General features: G+C 45.2%; 1 protein-coding gene across 7 annotated transcripts in view; it reads right to left on the bottom strand.

Annotated features, from left to right (window-relative positions):
* Positions 1 to 17,862, bottom strand: part of LOC105021617 (alpha-1,6-mannosylglycoprotein 6-beta-N-acetylglucosaminyltransferase B) — a 121,046-nt gene that overhangs the window by 1,196 nt on the left and 101,988 nt on the right. For 6 of the 7 annotated variants that reach the window (XM_010889393.3, XM_020049871.2, XM_020049873.2 and 3 more), the window contains 8 exons: positions 16,573 to 16,706; positions 15,194 to 15,324; positions 13,897 to 13,902; positions 5,758 to 5,916; positions 5,385 to 5,531; positions 5,120 to 5,236; positions 2,227 to 2,301; positions 550 to 827 (listed from right to left, as the gene is read on the bottom strand). In XM_010889393.3, the coding sequence (XP_010887695.2) occupies positions 550 to 827; positions 2,227 to 2,301; positions 5,120 to 5,236; positions 5,385 to 5,531; positions 5,758 to 5,916; positions 13,897 to 13,902; positions 15,194 to 15,324; positions 16,573 to 16,706 (1,047 nt within the window). The remainder of the gene's footprint in view (positions 1 to 549; positions 828 to 2,226; positions 2,302 to 5,119; positions 5,237 to 5,384; positions 5,532 to 5,757; positions 5,917 to 13,896; positions 13,903 to 15,193; positions 15,325 to 16,572; positions 16,707 to 17,862) is intronic. The other variant, XM_020049872.2, reaches the window with a different exon arrangement.

Raw genomic sequence — 17,862 nt, 5'->3', positions numbered from 1 at the left:
GTACAGAGAGAGCAAGAAAGAAGCATGGAGAACAGGAGGGTGGAAGGAGAACAGTAGGGTGGATGGAGAACAGGGGGGTGGACAGAGAACAGGGGGGTGGATGGAGAACAGGAGGGTGTACGGAGAACAGGAGGGTGTACGGAGAACAGGAGGGTGTACGGAGAACAGGAGGGTGTACGGAGAACAGGAGGGTGTACGGAGAACAGGAGGGTGTACGGAGAACAGGGGGGTGGACGGAGAACAGGGGGGTGTACGGAGAACAGGGGGGTGGACGGAGAACAGGGGGGTGTACGGAGAACAGGAGGGTGGATGGAGAACAGGGGGGTGTACGGAGAACAGGAGGGTGGATGGAATGGAGGAGGAGGACAGCGGTCAGAGGAGAGGAAACAGAATCAGTAGAGGTCGTCTTCTCCTATGAGTCGAGATCCCTACAAAGTGTCGACGGCACACCTGACCCCCCCCCCATCCCCCCCCCCCCCCCCCCCCCCCCCCCCCCCCCCCCCCCCCACCCCCCGGCTCCATACAACAGCAGACGAACGTGGCGCTCACCCGCGGAGGGCCTCCTTGTTGTTCACGAAGCGGAACAGGGCGGGCTCACACACCAGGTGGGCGCGCTGGCACGCCTCCACACATGACTGGCCATCCTGGGACGCCAGCAGCCTCAGGGAGCTGAGCGGGGGCCAGGAGGGTGGGGCACTGGCGTTGGGGGCCCAGCCCAGGGCACTGGAGTTGGGCAGCAGGACGAATTGAGGCCCAGGACCAGAAGGCCACTGGGTCTTGGTGGAGGAATTGGCTGGCGGGAAGGGGGCCTCTGGGGAGCAGAAGTCCTGGAGAAAGAGGAGAGAAGTGGGGAGACAGAGAGAGAAAATAACCCAAAGCATTACACGGTAACAAGTTGACTCTATTGTCTTCTCATGCTTGGCTAGCTGACCACATTGCTCCGGCCAACCAATGTTTATTGGTTATATTTAGTCTAGATTTGTCCCCCTCTCAGACGAACAGATTCGAATGACTCTGATTGGTCCAGAAAAATGACATGATGACGTTAACGAGTTTGATAATTCTGACTTGCCTAGATTTGTCAGACGATCCAATCGCTGATGTTTTGTACTCCCCTTATTTTGAAGTCACACAAACAATTGGCGGTGCCAGACTGAATCTACGCAGCGATTGATAAAGCAGCGGAATTAAATTGGGGATGAGTCATCAGGCAAATTGCCTTCAGCGCTGAAGATAAACCGTGTAAATAGATGTAAATTCACAAACACTACGGGGCTTTTGGAGGCGAACACTACACTAGACAAACTAGCAGGCTTCCCTCCAACCTCTACATGATCACACATCACTTTAAATAATCTCCCATCCATCTGCTACCTGTCCTCTGACGGATCTCATCCGGCTGACTGGGCCCAGCACCAAAGGCACAGTCGGGTGAATATGGATGAGTCACTTTAAACAGGAATGACGTCCGATGAGACAAATCCCGAACCACGGCCGTGTCATTACTGGGACTAACGGTTTTATTACCGGCTGACTTGAATATGTCAACGCTCTCCTTGTCTATACTCTCACCCCAGCCCGCAATAAAAAAAATTAAATAATCAATGGTCTGCTTCGAAAAATGAAATGTGAACTTTGTCTGACGTTTAAGATTTCGGTATGGTGCTTCTGATGTTGGGAATGCGCCGCATAAATAACGTTTATTCGATTGATCGAAGTCAGCGAAAGCCGGTTTTAATAGCGTTTTACAGACAAATTAGCCAGATAGAAGCGGACATCTTAGCTGAGCTCCTGTTGCCTGATTGCGCTGCTGTGTCTCTGCCTGTCTGCCCTGCCACTCACCAGGAGAGCGCGTCACATCTGTGGCGATGTGACCAGAGGTCCGTTAACAACCGAGCAAGTATTTTCTTTTGCATGTGGGGATTAACTGAACGCACGCCCCATTGTTCGCTCCATATCCCCCCCCCCCTCTGCTCTTCGTCCTCCTCAACTCCATCTCCCCCCCTTCCTTCTCCTTCCTCTCCTACCGTCATCAGGTCCTCAGTGAGGTATCCTTTACCTGCCGTGGCTAATTAGACTCAGAGGAGGGACGGGCTAAGCGGCGTTGAGCATTAGAGCGCACAATAAAGTATGCAAATTTTACTAAGTTCACTTGGATCTGTGTATAATAGCTCTCTGTGTATGTGCGTGCGTGCGTGCGTGTGTGTGCACGCGCGTTTAACCTACCTGATGCTGTATGTAAGCGTGCACTCTCTCCAGCATTCCTTCACAGGTGTACTCGTATGGCAGATATGGCTCGACCTGTGGTGAAACAGACGCGCACCTGTTGCTAGGCAATCAGCTTAACACCACGCCATTACCATTACCATATATTGTTTAAATGTTGTCTCAACTATTTCTCCATCGTTCATCCTATTTGCCATAAACAGCTGGACAATACGACTCATTACTCAAAGCGGATGGATGTGTTGCGGGGACTGAATGGCCGCCTAGTTCCATTCCCAGGGGCCCCCTGGTCAACAGTGATGCACTGTGAAGACTGAGACTTAATGACAGTCAGTGACTGAGGTGTTGGAACTTGATTTCATTTGCATAACGGTTCAGCGTGCAACAAGAAGCTCACCCTTGATTTGTCTGATTAGAGAATAGCTGTGATGCTGTGATAAATCAAAAAATAATTGCAGCTTGGGTATTTATAGCGCTTTGTGCAAAATACACACCCACGTCTGGACAGGAAAATAAATGAAACAACATGCTATAATTGAATTGCCCATTTTTTTCTCCTGATTCTATTAAATGCAGCTTTTTTTTAATGTAGTCCCCCATTGTATCTTGTTATTGCTATGTGGATCTGATTGCGTACTATGTCACAACAGTAGATGGTTGGTCTTAACATAATATGAGCTAAATACTGCATACTGCATTCATAGTACCATAAAATAGTTAGCCAGCGAACATAATTATCATGCAGAATGCAGCTCGCCTAGATAACATCAAATGTTTCAAGACAGTTTTGATGAAACAGAAATATGTTAACTTTTCCATTAGGAATACATGGAGCCTGAAAGTAAAGAGTCCAAGTTAATGATGGACTCTCTATCTCTAGTTAACAGCAGAACACATTTCGGATGTTGCAAATCTCACTTGGAAATGATACATCACTCACTAAATCACTTTTTAATAGAAAATCATAGCCGCAAAACGTTTAACTGCATGTGAAATCGCACTTTTCCAATTTGAAATCAAACCACTGAAAAGCAAATATGTAGACAGATGATAAACGAAAGCATTACACATCACAACTCTGATCAAAACATTACGAAATAGCAATCTGGCACACGAAATGAATCAGATAAACCTCTGAAAATATGTTTAGAGGAGTCTAAACGGAGTCTTGACTGAGAAATGTTACCCTCCATTCCTTCCTCGCTTCGTTTCTAGGGACAGCTATCACATACACAGAGAAAAAGGGAGAGAACGGAAAGAGAGAGAGAGAGAGAGACGGAGAGAAATGGAGAAAGATAGAATAAGCGAGAGGGAGAGATTGAGGGACAGAGAACGAGAGACATGGAAAGGTGACAGAGAGAGAACGGGAGAGAGATTTATGTGAACATGAAGAGGTGTCAGCCAGTAGAGATTGCTTTGTTGCATGGCTGAGCTTGTGGAGCTCCACTGGACCAAGAACCACAGCCTCACAGACCAGAGGACCAACGTGTGTGTGTGTGTGTGCGCGCGTGCGTGTGTGCATAATTTTGTGCCCGCATCTATTTGCGCGTGTCTGTCCGCATCTGACTCTTCGTGCATCTGTGTTTTCTGTGTGTACCATACGTGTGTTTGTTCATGCGTGTATGTTCCCATGTCCGCGTGTATGTGTGTGTGTGTGTGTATACGTGTGTGTGTGTGTGTCTGAGGATATGTGCGCGTGTATGTGTGTGACAGAGCGGAGGAGGTTTGCACTCTCCAGTGAAGGGTGAAGTGGCCCATCAGCCTTCCCTCAGCGGAATGACAGACAGACAGTCGGACAGACAGTCGGACAGACAGACAGGGAGTAATTGCTGGGGCACTGAGCTATGGCGTGTCTGACAAGACCCAGTCGACAGAATGAGAGAGAGAGAGAGTGAGAGGGGAGGACAACACACCTCAGCCCAGCCGACGCAGCTTTATAGAGGCCATTCAACACGCCCGTTTCACCCGGCGGTCTGCCTCTAACACATGGCCGTTCCCCGTTAAGTCGCGTGTGCCGATTACATGTTGGCTCTGCACACATCACATACGACTGGCGACGCTTAACACGCCAGTACATCTGGAGCGATGCAGAACGAGTGTCCTCCCCCACGTTTTCCCCCACGCTTTTTCATCATCCATACGCAGGGCGAGTCTCCTGATGGATGAAACAAACACTTGAAGTCGGTCGTCCAACGCTCTGACCCATTTTGTACCGACAGCTGTTGCGTGGCTGCACGTTTTCTTGCAGGGCCTGCCGATGCAAATGTGTTTGATCGCTAGCTTGAGTTGCGCGTTTGATCAAGGTAACGTTTGTAAATAACACAACGTTGAGGAGGAAAACTGGCGCACTCAACTGAAACGCTTGTAGCGTGAAAGATGTATTTGCATGTCGAGTTCAAAGGGAACATTCTGAACATCTGACCTTAAGGGGAAACGGAAGAACCCATACTCACTGGAATGTTCGTCACATTTTAATGTCTTTTTTGGCAGGAGACCAATGCCTTGGTTCGCCAAGGAATGCAATGTTACCCTAATGCTGATTAAGGCTGTGACCTGCTTGTTTTTGCTACAATTTGACATTAACAAAATTCCAATAAGTTCTTTTTTTTATGGATTTACCCCATCATTGCAACTGCAAGCGTGCGCAGGAGAGTCTAAGATTGGGACAGGCCTTCCTCAAGGATTCGCTGGAGCAGGACGTGATGCAGCGTCCCACCCCTGATCATGCTTCGCACCCAGCCAGTACGTTCCTGAGCTATTTACCATCGCCCTTTGCTAGGCTCCCGGTCAACGTGCCACGACCAGGACAAAAACGTATGTTGTGCTGACGAGACTCCACCCCGCATCACTCCGGAGTCCTGTGTCATTGCCTCTCATCAACAGACAGTTGTACCTTGGTTCTCATGATCTCCCTGATGGCGCTGTCGAACTCCTGGGAGTTGTTATAGTCCACTGTCATAACATGCGGCCGTCCGATGTACTGCTCTGCATACGGGTGCTGTGACGAAACCTGAGCGAGCGGAACATAGAAATAGAGTTGGTAGAACAGCCAACCCAGCAAGATGCAATGCTTTGGGTCTTACTGTACTGGTGGACGTTGGTGATTTCTGATCAGATAAGCAGGGTTTCAGACATTTACAAATTTGCAGCAGACACACCTCTCTGGACGTTGGCTTGCCTCTGAAGAACTCATGATTGAGTGAGCTGTGGGGTGGGCGGAACTTGGGCTGCAGGTAGATGCAACCATTGGCTATGGCCTCCAGAGGGGCGGGCCCCTCGTAGGGGAAACCAAACCCTATGAAGAGCTGAAGGGACATATGAAGGTGAACACAGTCAGGACAACCTCCTGTTGTATCACTCGTGTTGGTCAGTTAATGGCGCAGTTCATATAATTGCTCATATTTGCATATTTCCATGTGTGAGCATCCTGCATTGCGCCTGCATGTAAGTGTGTAGGCATTGTGCTATTGTATTTGTATTGGTGTCATCTAGTGTGTGTGTGTGTGTGTGTGCGTGCGTGAGTTCCCGTACCTTGGCCCGGCGCAGCAGTGTCTGCAGCTCATGCTGGGGCAGCAAGCCATGGTTCTTGACGAAGGCGGGCACCTCGGGGGGGCGCTGGGTCTCGTAGTACACCGTGCCGTGGACCTCCATGTACCTGTGGAGGGTCTGAAGGAAGCCCTCTTTACCCTGCTGAAGGACGACACGCAGGAGCAGACAGACAGGGAGAGACAGACAGACAGGGAGAGAGGGACAGACAGACAGACAGGGAGAGAGGGACAGACAGACAGACAGGGAGAGATGTAGAAAGTGAGATAGAGAATGTTAGGAAGTGAGCAGGAAGCTGATAGGCAAGATGAAGGTGGGGGGCAGGGGGTGTCATTGGACAGCATGTGTCACTGTCTGAATTAACTAAGCTCTTATCCAGAACCACTTACAGGAGTGTGTACATTTTCATACTTTCTCATATTGGTTGTCCCCCACAGGATTCAAACTTACAGGCAGTCTAAGCATCATGCCCTAACTAGGCTATGCAGGTTTTTCATAAGTCTTGGGCATGTGCTTGGAGACTTGGACTAGCACTCCATAAGTTATCGGTTCACACTACAACCACTATTCTACTATTCCATCTCAAAAAAAGATGTTGACACCCATCACCAAAGAACTTATACATGTATATAGTATCATTCTCAATGTATACTGTATGGAGCTGTGATTTGGAGCATTGCTTCTTTACCGTAGTAATGTATTCTCTGTGAATAATGTTTCTCCCCGATCATGTTTAGTGGACGTTTTTAGGTTCTTGGATCATTGTACAGCTTGATATTAGTTCTGACCACCAGGTGGTACTGTCTCTGCTAGCAGCTCGCTCTTTCAGCCAGTTAGATGTTGCCAGTTGCACATCCATTGCAAACCCATAATTATATTGTTTTGCATCAGAAAAAGTAAATGGCAGATTCTTGTCAGAATTGACCAATCAAGAGGTTAACATCTACAGAGGATATTAAAGAGGTATGCTTAGTTGTGTTCTGCTTCATAAATTCAAAACATACGTATTTAGATTGATTGAATGTGAGGAATATTCTGTTTAAAAAGGTCTGGAACTGTTCAATTATTCCTGGTCAAGAAGAAAAACATTTGGCTACATTGTATGTTTTAAGAATTGCATCCAACAACACTGGGATTTTTTGTTTGGATGTCATAATTTTTGTTGATTAATGTCATGTTTTGGACCTGCGCGGCACGTCATTGTACGTTGAAAATATGACATTAGGGGAGTTCTCCTAGACAGTTGATATACACTGGACCTTTCAAGGCCACTCGGGCTTTAAGTATTAAATGTTTCTAAAAGAACAGTGGCGGACAGCCTTGAAATGTAAGCAGCCAAGTTATCCAGATAGTTACTTTTATTAACTAAGCATCCTCTGAAGGCATCAACCAATGGAGCAGGTCACCAATTTAATTTAGAATGTAGCAACGTCATTTCAATCCAAGTAATCACATCTTCTTCACCTAACAGCAGAAGCAGCAACATCTAGTAGTCAGAACCTGTTAAAATCGGGTTGTATGATGGGCAGTAAATCCACAAACTTCAAAGACGGATTTCTCAAAATTCACTGAGTATACTTAACAAATGTTGAATAAACAATTCTCCAAGCAGTAGCTTCATAATAACCGATAGTGTACAGTAAACTCGTGGACTTGGTGAACTTAAATGTAGATACTCCGTTCCAAATTGGATGTTCAATACCTCTTTGATTCTCTCTGAATCCTACAATTCCTTGGGTGCCTTCAATTAGCGTCAGTTCCCCTACATCAAATCACATTTCAACACAGTAATAGCCCCGGAATGCTAATCGTATTCGTTTCAAACCAGCAGAATGTCAGAACCAGCTGAGGTGACGGGTTTCATGGGTCGCTGCAGGGACTCGGGACGACATCCCGTCTAGCCTAACCGCCGCTCGTTTCCCCCGAGCGTCGGTGTGAGCTTGTGAATTCTGTGCTTAAGCAGCGCCGAGGATTGTGTGTGTGTGTGCTGTGAATGTCAGTGTCTTCACGTGGGGAGACTGAGCCACGGCCAGTTAGTGAGCGCCGGGAGTTGAGTGTGACAGGCCCCTTTAGGAGAGACACATTGCCGCAGGCCATCCATGTGAATGATGAGAATAGCTGGCCGTCTCCACACACTCACACAGGCCTCTGCGGCATCTCTCACCGGCACCAGAGAGAAACAGTCATCCGTGTGAGGACGCAGGTTTGAGATGCGGGCTGACTGCCAGTGCCACTCCGGGCACCCAGAGGGCAGCAGCGTCTGAGCCCCAGCCTGTGCCAGCCTGTGCCAGCCCGTGCCAGCCTGTGCCAGCCAGTGCCAACCGGCGCCCCTGATCTCCTCAGTGGCTGCCATCATATCCATGTCTCAGGCTATGGAGTTCCCACAGTTCTTCCTATCTGATGAAGTCTTTATGGGGCTTAAGGGGTGATGTTTTGTAACAGCACGGCAGTGCCGTAAGGTTTTGGAATATATTCACGCCTGCCATTATGTCACTAATGTAAACCAAGTAATTATAAGGAATCTTTCATTTTGTCATTTCCAGCAAGTCATTAATAAAACAATACATGCATGGCAGAGCCAAAAGTTAGTCATAGCCTTTTGAATGGAGAGAGAACAGAACAGGTATTTTATTTTTTTAAATGAATGGGTCAATGCATCTGACACAGAGGAAAATAATCTGTTAGGTATATCCTACTTGAGCCACTTTGGTGGAATTCACTGCTCCATCAGGTCTATGCTAAATTCCTGTTATTAATTGTATGTACATAATCTCTTATTATTTAAATAGGCCATAGCAAATAGAAATGGGCTAATTACTCAGACTGTGCTACCCCGCTGTGTACTGTAGGATTACTGTCTACAACCCGGCGCCTGTCAACTTCTAATAGTTTAAACATTCGACTGTTTGTTATTCTCTTATTATTTCCTTACCCTGCTTTATTTAGGCTATTTGCAAACAAAATACAACTTTCTCAGATCGGAACCCCATTACTGGCCGCCTGAAACATTAAAATATATTGGGAAGTAGGACAAAAGGGAGGATGAAGCTTTTAAAACATCAAGCAACGGAGCCAAAGGCTGACGGTTGACTGACACTGGAGTGGTGAGACACACAAGCTGTGGTTAGTTTCACAGCTCTGGTGCTCTGCACCACGTCTTCAATCACTTTACCCTGGCCTTTGTCTACCTATCACACATCAATCAGTAGACCTCTACAGACCTCATAGGTAAGTCATTTGGCATGTCGCCCAGCTGTGCGCTCTGCCCGACTACACGCACAAGCTATTTACATTCAAATAGGTAAAAAAAATTGTCTGTCAAGTCACAGTGTAATGACCACCGGTGAAAACTGTCAAACATTTAGATTCACGGTTGCATGTCGGGACCATTCGAAATTGAATAGATTTCATAGCAGGTAGGAAGAATAAACAGTATTTAGCGGGGCCATACAGAAAAAGCACATCTACACACAATCAAAGAATGTGGTTTCCGGACAATTCTGGACGGCACATTCATTTTGACCAAGTGTGTGGCGCTAACACGTCCTGGCAGCAGGAAGTCAATAAGGGGACTTGAGCTGTGGTTGGTTTAAATGGAGGGCAATTGATTTGTCAGGTATGACAAGCAGTTTTAACATTCATTCCCGGGAACTCACTAGTCATCATTTAAAAGCAACTAGTACTTACTGTAACTACTACTAGTACGTTTTGCATTTGTGGTTGTAAACAATTCCAAATGTAACTACTCAAAATCGCATTCTGACTAAACTTATCCGGAACTGTAATGAGTACTAGTAACAAAGACGAGTTTGGATATCCAAAACAATTTGCTAATCATCTGCTAATTATTCAAAATGTTGGACAGTTTGTAACAGATGGAGGAAGAGCTTGTCTCCCTTCAGAGATTGCATTTTTGGATAGCTAAATATTTCCTAAATATTCAACTGAGGAGACAAAATTGGTGCTGCTGAACATAACAAAACATGTTTTATTAGGTAACATTTTCCTTAACTTGTCTTCGTAACTTAATGTCGAGTCAAACTAGCCTACAAAGAAGCTAGGCTGCTAAGATTCGGTTACAGAGATGGACTAAAGAAACACTCCCTAAAGGGGATTTGCAGTGCCACATTGTTGTGGACGGTCTCCACAGACATGAACGAGGCGCAACGCTATAGAGCGAAGAGACTTGATGTATACCAGTCTTATACCAGTCTTATACCAGTCTTACGGCTCAATCACAACATCAGCGTCAGTCCACACACTTTTATGCCTGCATGCCTGGGTATCCGATGGGTGTTCAGCTGAAGTTCAAATATCAATCGCTGCTACCACTTCCGCCAAGACGTTTTGCGAACACATCCGATAATCTCCAGGAGTATGGGGGAGGCTGGAGGTTTAATCAAGGTTGTGCATTTGTTGGTGGGAGTTGTGGGAGAGTATAGAGTGAGGGAAAAAAGTATTTGATCCCCTGCTGATTTTGTATGTTTGCCCACTGACAAAGAAATGAGTCTATAATTTTAATTGTAGATTTATTTGAACAGTGAGAGACAGAATAACAAAATCCAGAATAACGCATGTTATACTGTATATTGATTTGCATTTTAATGAGTAAAATAAGCATTTAATCCCCTCTCAATCAGAAAGATTTCTGGCTCCCAGGTGTCTTTTATACAGATAATGAGCTGAGATTAGGAGCACACTCTTAAAGGGAGTGCTCCTAATCTCAGTTTGTTACCTGTATAAAAGACACTTGTTACCAGAAGCAATTAATCAATCAGATTCCAAACTCTCCACCATGGCCAAGACCAAAGAGCTGTCCAAGATGTCAGGGACAAGATTGTAGACCTACACAAGGCTGGAATGGGCTACAAGACCATCACCAAGCAGCTTGGTGAGAAGGAGAGAAGTTTATTCGCAAATGGAAGAAACACAAAAGAACTGTCAATCTCCCTCGGTCTGGGGCTCCATGCAAAATCTCACCTTGTGGAGTTGCAATGATCATGAGAAAGGTGAGGAATCAGCCCAGGACTACACAGGAGGATCTTGTCAATGATCTCAAGGCAGCTGGGACCATAGTTACCAAGAAAACAATTGGTAACACACTATGCCGTGAAGGACTGAAATCCTGCAGCGCCCACAAGGTCCCCCTGCTCAAGAAAGCACATGTACAGGCCCATCTGAAGTTTGCCAATGAACATCTGAATGATTCAGAGTAGAACTGGGTGAAAGTGTTGTGGTCAGCTGAGAACAAAATCGAGCTCTTTGGCATCAAATCAACTCACTGTGTTTGGTGGAGGAATGCTGCCTATGACCCCAAGAACACCATACCCACTGTCAAACATGGAGGTGGAAACATTATGCTTTGGGGGTGTTTTTCTGCTAAGGGGACAGGACAACTTCACTGCATCAAAGGGACGATGGACGGGGCCATGTACCGTCAAATCCTGGGTGAGAACCTTCTTCCCACAGCCAGGGCATTGAAAATGAGTCGTTGATGAGTATTCCAGCATGACAATGACCGGAAACACACGACCAAGGCTACAAAGGAGTGGAAACACATTAAGGTCCAGGAGCTGAAGGTTCGAGTTGCCAAACGTCAGCCTTGAAACCTTAATGACTAGGAAGAAAATCTGCAAAGAGTGGGACAAAATCCCTCCTGAGATGTGTGCAAACCAGGTGGCCAACTACAAGAAACTTCTGATCTCTGTGATTGCCAACAAGGGTTTTGCCAACAAGTACTCAGTCATGTTTTGTAGAGGGGTCGAATACTAATTTCACTCATTAAAATGCAAATACATTTATAACATTTTTGACATGCGTTTTTCTGGATTATTTTGTTGATATTCTGTCTCACACTGTTCAAATAAACCTACCATTAATTATAGACTGATAATTTGTCTGTGGGAAAACGTACAAAATCAGCAGGGAATCAAATACTTTTTTCCCCTCACTGTATATGTGTATAAATGACCTCCTTGACTCCAAAATGAATCAACTCCCCTCCATTCGACCCAGCCACAGTTCAGGTCTCCTTATTGACTTCCTGGATGTTAGGAAGCTTACTGTATCTTTGTAAATTCACCCCCGCTCCAACACACACAACACACTCACACACGTGCACAGGCTGCACTGCAATTGGTGGGCTGCTTTGATCGATGGTTTCCTCAGCCAGGATTTCCTCAGCCAATTAGGCGATTAGCCCACGCTCCGAGTGCATCCGACACCATGAATAAGAGCCAAGGAAACACACACACACACACACGTACTGGGCACCAGAGACACACACACACAGTCCAGAGTGAATCCAGGCCAGACCGGGTCACAGCTAGGTCACATCAGCGATGCTAAACAAGCTGACCTGGGCTGGTCTCAGGAATCAGTTCAAACAGAGCATGGCTGGATTAAGAGGTCGGGAGATGAAACAGAAGTTGACCTAAGCTGTGCACGCGGCGGGTTGCAGTCTGTTTGATTTGAGCTCAGCTAAGTGTATGTCATGTTTGACAATAGCCAGTTAGGGTGCTGCAAGCTGGCAGTTCAGCCTTGAGGATGAGAGACATGGATGGCTAGACAGCGAGAGAGGAAAAAAACTAAGACAGACAGTGAGAAAGAGGGAGATGGAGGTTGAGAGAGAAAGACAAAGTAAACAACTGACGTGATAGAGAAATAGAAAGGAAAAGCAGATAGAAAGAGCGACACGGCTGATTAAACAAGTGTGTGTGTATGTGTGTGTGTGCGAGTTGGAGCTGGAACAGACAGTTCAATGAGACCAGTCAGAGAATCTCCCCCTGTGGGTTCACCAACAGACATACCAGGAGAGAACCCTTTTATCTCCTTTCCTCTCTGCAGTATGTTTACATGTAGCCAGCAGGTAGCCCTTCTCACATCAACCACACTCGCGTGCACAACGCAGACGGGCCGACACTCGCGTGCACAACGCAGACGGGCCGACACTCGCGTGCACAACGCAGACGGGTGCACACGTACAAAGACTGCCGGGGCACATGTGAGCTGTGAGGTGATTGGAGGTGAGGCCCGACGCCATGTTAGGAGGGTGCCTCACACTAGCGCTTCTCAGTGGGTCTATTGCTCTGTCTGTATCGGTCTGTAACTTACAGCAAAACAATTTCAAAACACTGTAGCAGTTAAACGTTTGGACACACACATTCACGTGAAAGGGTTAGTGTGTTTCAACTGCCTGACTGGCACTGTACATAGGCAGGCTGCCATGCAAGAGTTTACAACCATCTTCTCTAAATATAGTTAATTAACCAATCTGCAGCATTGATGTTCAAACTTATACAAATCATTGAGTGCAGGGATCGTTTTATTTGACGGTAACTTTATACTATGTTAGTTGTTAGGACAATGTAGAACACTGCACAATACTGTGATCCTCATGTGATCTTGCAGATATTGGTTCAGCTTTGATGTAACTATATTGAACTAGCCAGAGTAGCCTGTTCTCTACAAGCAGAGCAGAGACTGTTTGAGAATGAACACCTGCTTGGAACATCGTCCACACACGTGCCAAAGCTTTGGGATACTCCAATTTGTTAGTCCAACCGACTAAAGACCCAGAACACTCACTCCCTAAACACACTGCCCCAAGGGATGGAGAGAACTGGAGAGAGAGAAAAAGGAGGGTTGACGTCACCACCGAAAAACAACTGTTTTGCAAAAGCGTTGCGATGGATAGAACAACATCTTCTAAAAACGCCCTCATGTGAGGCCTGGGTGTGCTCCAGTATTTTTAATTGGAACAGATGTCCTCAAGTCTCGTCCAGTATTTAATATTCAAAAAGACATCTGTGGCACCACAGCCTTCCAGTTGAATAATTCATTCCCCCCTCTCTTTTTCTCTGTTCACAGATAGCTACAGGCTGACATTAGCTGTGGACTATTCAAAAAACGTTGTTATGCCTTGTCAGGATATCATCCTCTAAATGAGAACGTTAGAATGAAAACAGAGGGATGCTGACATTTTTTAAAGAAGCTTTTATAATTCACTTCACCAGAGTGCGTGCTGTAGGTTTATGATGACAGTTGAAGTACTGCGGTGATTGTGTAAGAGGAGGAGTGGCAAAGAGGTGCTTTGTGTGTTTTACAGAAGAGTCTTACTGTTACCTGGAGCTGTAGAGTCCATCCAGATCCAATGGAGGAGGGCAGAGGAAGGGGGACGAGAGAGGAGAAAACCCAGAGAACACAGGAGATCAGGGTGGAAAAGGCCAAGGCCATGACGGGAGAAGGAAGGAGAGGAAGAGAAAGAAGAAGAGAGGGTTTGTCAAAGACAGAGGAGGAAACGAGAGGAAGGCAACGGGGAACGAAAAGAAGAGAAAGAAAAATGAATATTATTCAACAATCTGTCATGTATTCCATTTTTCTCAATCTGTTCCTATTAAGCAACAATTGCTCAATATTCACAGACAATTTCAAAGACATCTCCTTGTCTCGGGCCCGCGATACCAGTGTAAACTATTGAATGCAATTTCTGGGGAATTGGCACTCTCAAGCAGGGTTGGAACAAAGCTGCAGCAGAAGCAACTCCTTCACAGTGCTTAAAACAATGCCGGTTTGTCAGAGTTGCTCTTCATCGAATATGCACTGTGAACAACCGGGGCGCAATTGAAGGGGAAATTGGCTGTGAATGAATGCTGCATGATTCCCTCAAACGAATCCACATGTGACTACTGTATGCCAAACTCTATGGATGGCGCGGCTTGTCAGAACTCGTCTCTGATGCAGTTAACAACTCTATTCTATTGGCTACATCTCTGGACTGCTGTATTGGATGTCGGGGGTGTTGGTAGTGTGTTTGCGTGTGTGTGTGTGTGTGTTTGTGTAAGTGTGTGGGCATTTGAACAAACTGTGGATTTAAATGTGTGTGAGATTTGAAACAATTTCATATGGTTTAACCTCTTGTTCTTGACCGGAGAAAATGGAAAAGCTTGTTTAAACAGCATGGAGATTGGGCTCTGGGCAGGAAATGTAATCAGAGCCCTGAGTACTGATTATAGGCCAGGTGATTCTCATACATTTTGAGTCTTTCCATTTCAACTGGCCAGTCTCTGTGTGACCTGAATGGTCAATTGATTCCTGAATCTTATTGCACAGGAATGTTGAGGCTGGACGTAACATTTTTTTTAGACATCCGATGTGCTTCATTTATATAGAGAACAGTAATGATCCTACCAAAATCAACAAAAAGTGCTATACAAGCAATATACCTGAATTTAAAATATCAAGTGTTTGCTAGGGCCCACCAGATATTCAACCAGGTACTGATTTGCACTTTCGGGACCATCCCATTGGTTCCATTCACCAGGCACATTCAATTAAACACTACTCATGAAGTGTGGAATACATCTAAGATATTCTTTGATCGCTGCTCTTTGTGTGTGTGTTTGTGAGTGTCCATTCGTACCTTCCACATGCTGGCCTCCTTGCCGTAGACCACGGCCATACTGTTGACCTTATTAAGCATGATGCTCCGCTTCTCTGTGTCATTCAGCTCCTCAGACACAAAGCCCATGAAGGAGTTATCTGGAGTGTGGGCTGAGGCGAGGAGGAGAGGAGGGCATGGGTCAGAGAGAGAGTGGGGAGTAGGGGACAGTGAGGCGGAGGGGAGGGAGGAGGAGGACAGAGACACTTTTCATCTTTGAGTTTGAGTGGTATAATCAGCTCTGTGTGAGGACTGAAGCGGTAGCCCTGATATTGATATTACCTGTTCCATGCTACTACATTCCATTTCCAAACGGTAAGTGTGGCTACTCAAAAAGCTCTCTGTATGCTAAAATACCGGCATTACAATGTCAAGTGGCTCCATTTCTGGAGCTGGTGTTTTAAAGCTAGGCGGATTCTGCTGGTATCTGTAGCAATACAATGCTAAGTGGTTTGACTTGTATTGTGGGTGTATCGTGGCCAGGAGGATGTTATCGGTTGCGTGGAACAGATCTGTGGAGGTGGAAAGAGTCAAGTGCCACTCAGTTAACTAAACGACGCGCTACGGAAGGCCGCTCCAGTCAGAAGAAAATTTGCCCAACCCTCTATGATGATGCAATTCTCCGGTGGCCAACTGTAACCTCCGAACTCCCTGCTAACTCTGCTATAAGCAGCATGGGTATTAAATAACAGGGAAGGAAGCTGTTTTTTAAAAGCCATTTTCACAAACAAAATATTATTGGAGATTCCCCTCCCTCAAAAACACGACGCTCTATCCAGGTCCTAATTAAAGCCCTGTTTCCAAAAAACATTTTGTCTCAACAAATAGTTGCTGACGGTAGCAATGTTAAGGTAACAGCCAGAATCCTTCGCCAGTTAGAGCTGAATATGTTTCACAGGAATGCTTGGTTTGCAACATGAAATTGTAATGTACTTGTGCTTTGTATTTATAATGAAGGATCTCTGATGAAAGTCTGTCTAGTAGAGAAGCAAGCAAGAAGTGTATTTATATAGAAGCAATTCAATGTGCTTTACAATGAAATGCAATAGAATTAAAACATTGTTACAATGTTTGTTACAAATCTCTAACCCAGCTGTCTCTGTGGGGACTGCATGAACTTCAACACAGTATCTCAATCCTCGCCTTCCAGCGCTAGGATGAACTCGTCAGTCCCTATGTGAGATAATCTTTGCATCAATGTCTTACTTGGCTCTCTCCAGGGGGACATTTATGCCATGTCTGCACATGCATTTTATATTCATCCTCAACGAATTACAGTTCCCACAACTGATGACTGAACCAGAAGATCAAAAGAAGCCCTGTTAACCCTTCTGTTGCCAAGGTAATGACGTATGACTTACGGAACATGGTCATGTATTGCCGCGTGTTGAGGTTCCAGTATCCCCAGTTGGACCTGTAGCCGTGCAGCGTGGCGTACTCCTCGTGGTTATAGGCCGGCTCTGTGCCGAATGTGTCGATCACACGGATGTGGCACCTGAAAAGAGGCGGGGGACCAACATTTTAATGAAACACCCGAAGCATTTACGGTTACATTTTATTTGGAGCTTCAACATTATAAATACTATCAACAAACTACCAAAAGCAAATGAATTGCTTGTTAAGGTTAGGTTTTAAATGAGTGTTAGGGTGTGGGTTGGGGGAAGAGTTTAAGGTTATGTACAGGATGAGGTTTAAGGTTAGTGTTGGTGACGGCACATAGTTATTTAAAGACTTTTATTGAAAGTCTTTAAATAGTCAGTGAAGCTACTATATATTGATCATCCAAATAAAGTGTCACCCAATTAACAAAGCTGTAATTTTCTGTAAAAACAATTGTTAGATTAATTCAAACATAATTTAATTTTTTATAAGTTATTATAATAGGCAGTGACAAACTTCTCAACACTAGACATCCTGTTCTTCAATATTTGTTGAACTCTTCTACATCAATAATACATTTTTAGATAACACTTCTCATTTCAATAATTATTACACTAATTAGTATCACTATTGCTCAGTTTCTTTACAGAAGCTGTGAAGTCTTTAAAGGGACAGTTGGGGGGATTGTTATATATGAACTTGTAGACAACATGTTTATTTCACTGCATCCAGTTTAATAGAAGTTGCTATCAAGTATTTGCAACGGTGCAATGACTGGAAGAAAGTCTATATGAACAGGTACAGTGGATATAAAAAGTCTACACACCCCTGTTAAAATGCCAGGTTTGTGTGATGTAAAAGAATGAGACGGAGATAAATCATGTCACAACTTTTTCCACCTTTAATGTGACCTATAATGTGAATAATTCAATTGAAAAACAAACTGAAATCTTTGAGGGGGAAAAATAAAAAACTCACAATAACCTGGTTGCATAAGTGTGCATACCCTTAAACTAATACTTTGTTTAAGCACCTTTTGATTTTATTACAGCACTCAATCTTTTTGGGTTGGAGTCTATTAGCATGGCACATCTTGACACATCTTGACAATTAGCATGGCACATTTGCCCACACTTCTTTGATGTGCAGTGTTGTTTTTGCGCCAAACATACCTTTTGGAATTATGTCCAAAAAGTTCAACCTTGGTTTCATCAGACCATAACACATTTTCCCACATGCTTTTGTGACTGAGCTTCTTGATGACTGAGCTT

The sequence above is a fragment of the Esox lucius genome, chromosome 9 (assembly GCF_011004845.1).
Source record: "Esox lucius isolate fEsoLuc1 chromosome 9, fEsoLuc1.pri, whole genome shotgun sequence".
NCBI classification, from domain to species: Eukaryota; Metazoa; Chordata; class Actinopteri; order Esociformes; family Esocidae; genus Esox; species Esox lucius.
The sequence above is the reverse complement of the archived record's forward strand: the minus strand, read 5'-3'. Positions and strand labels throughout refer to the sequence as shown.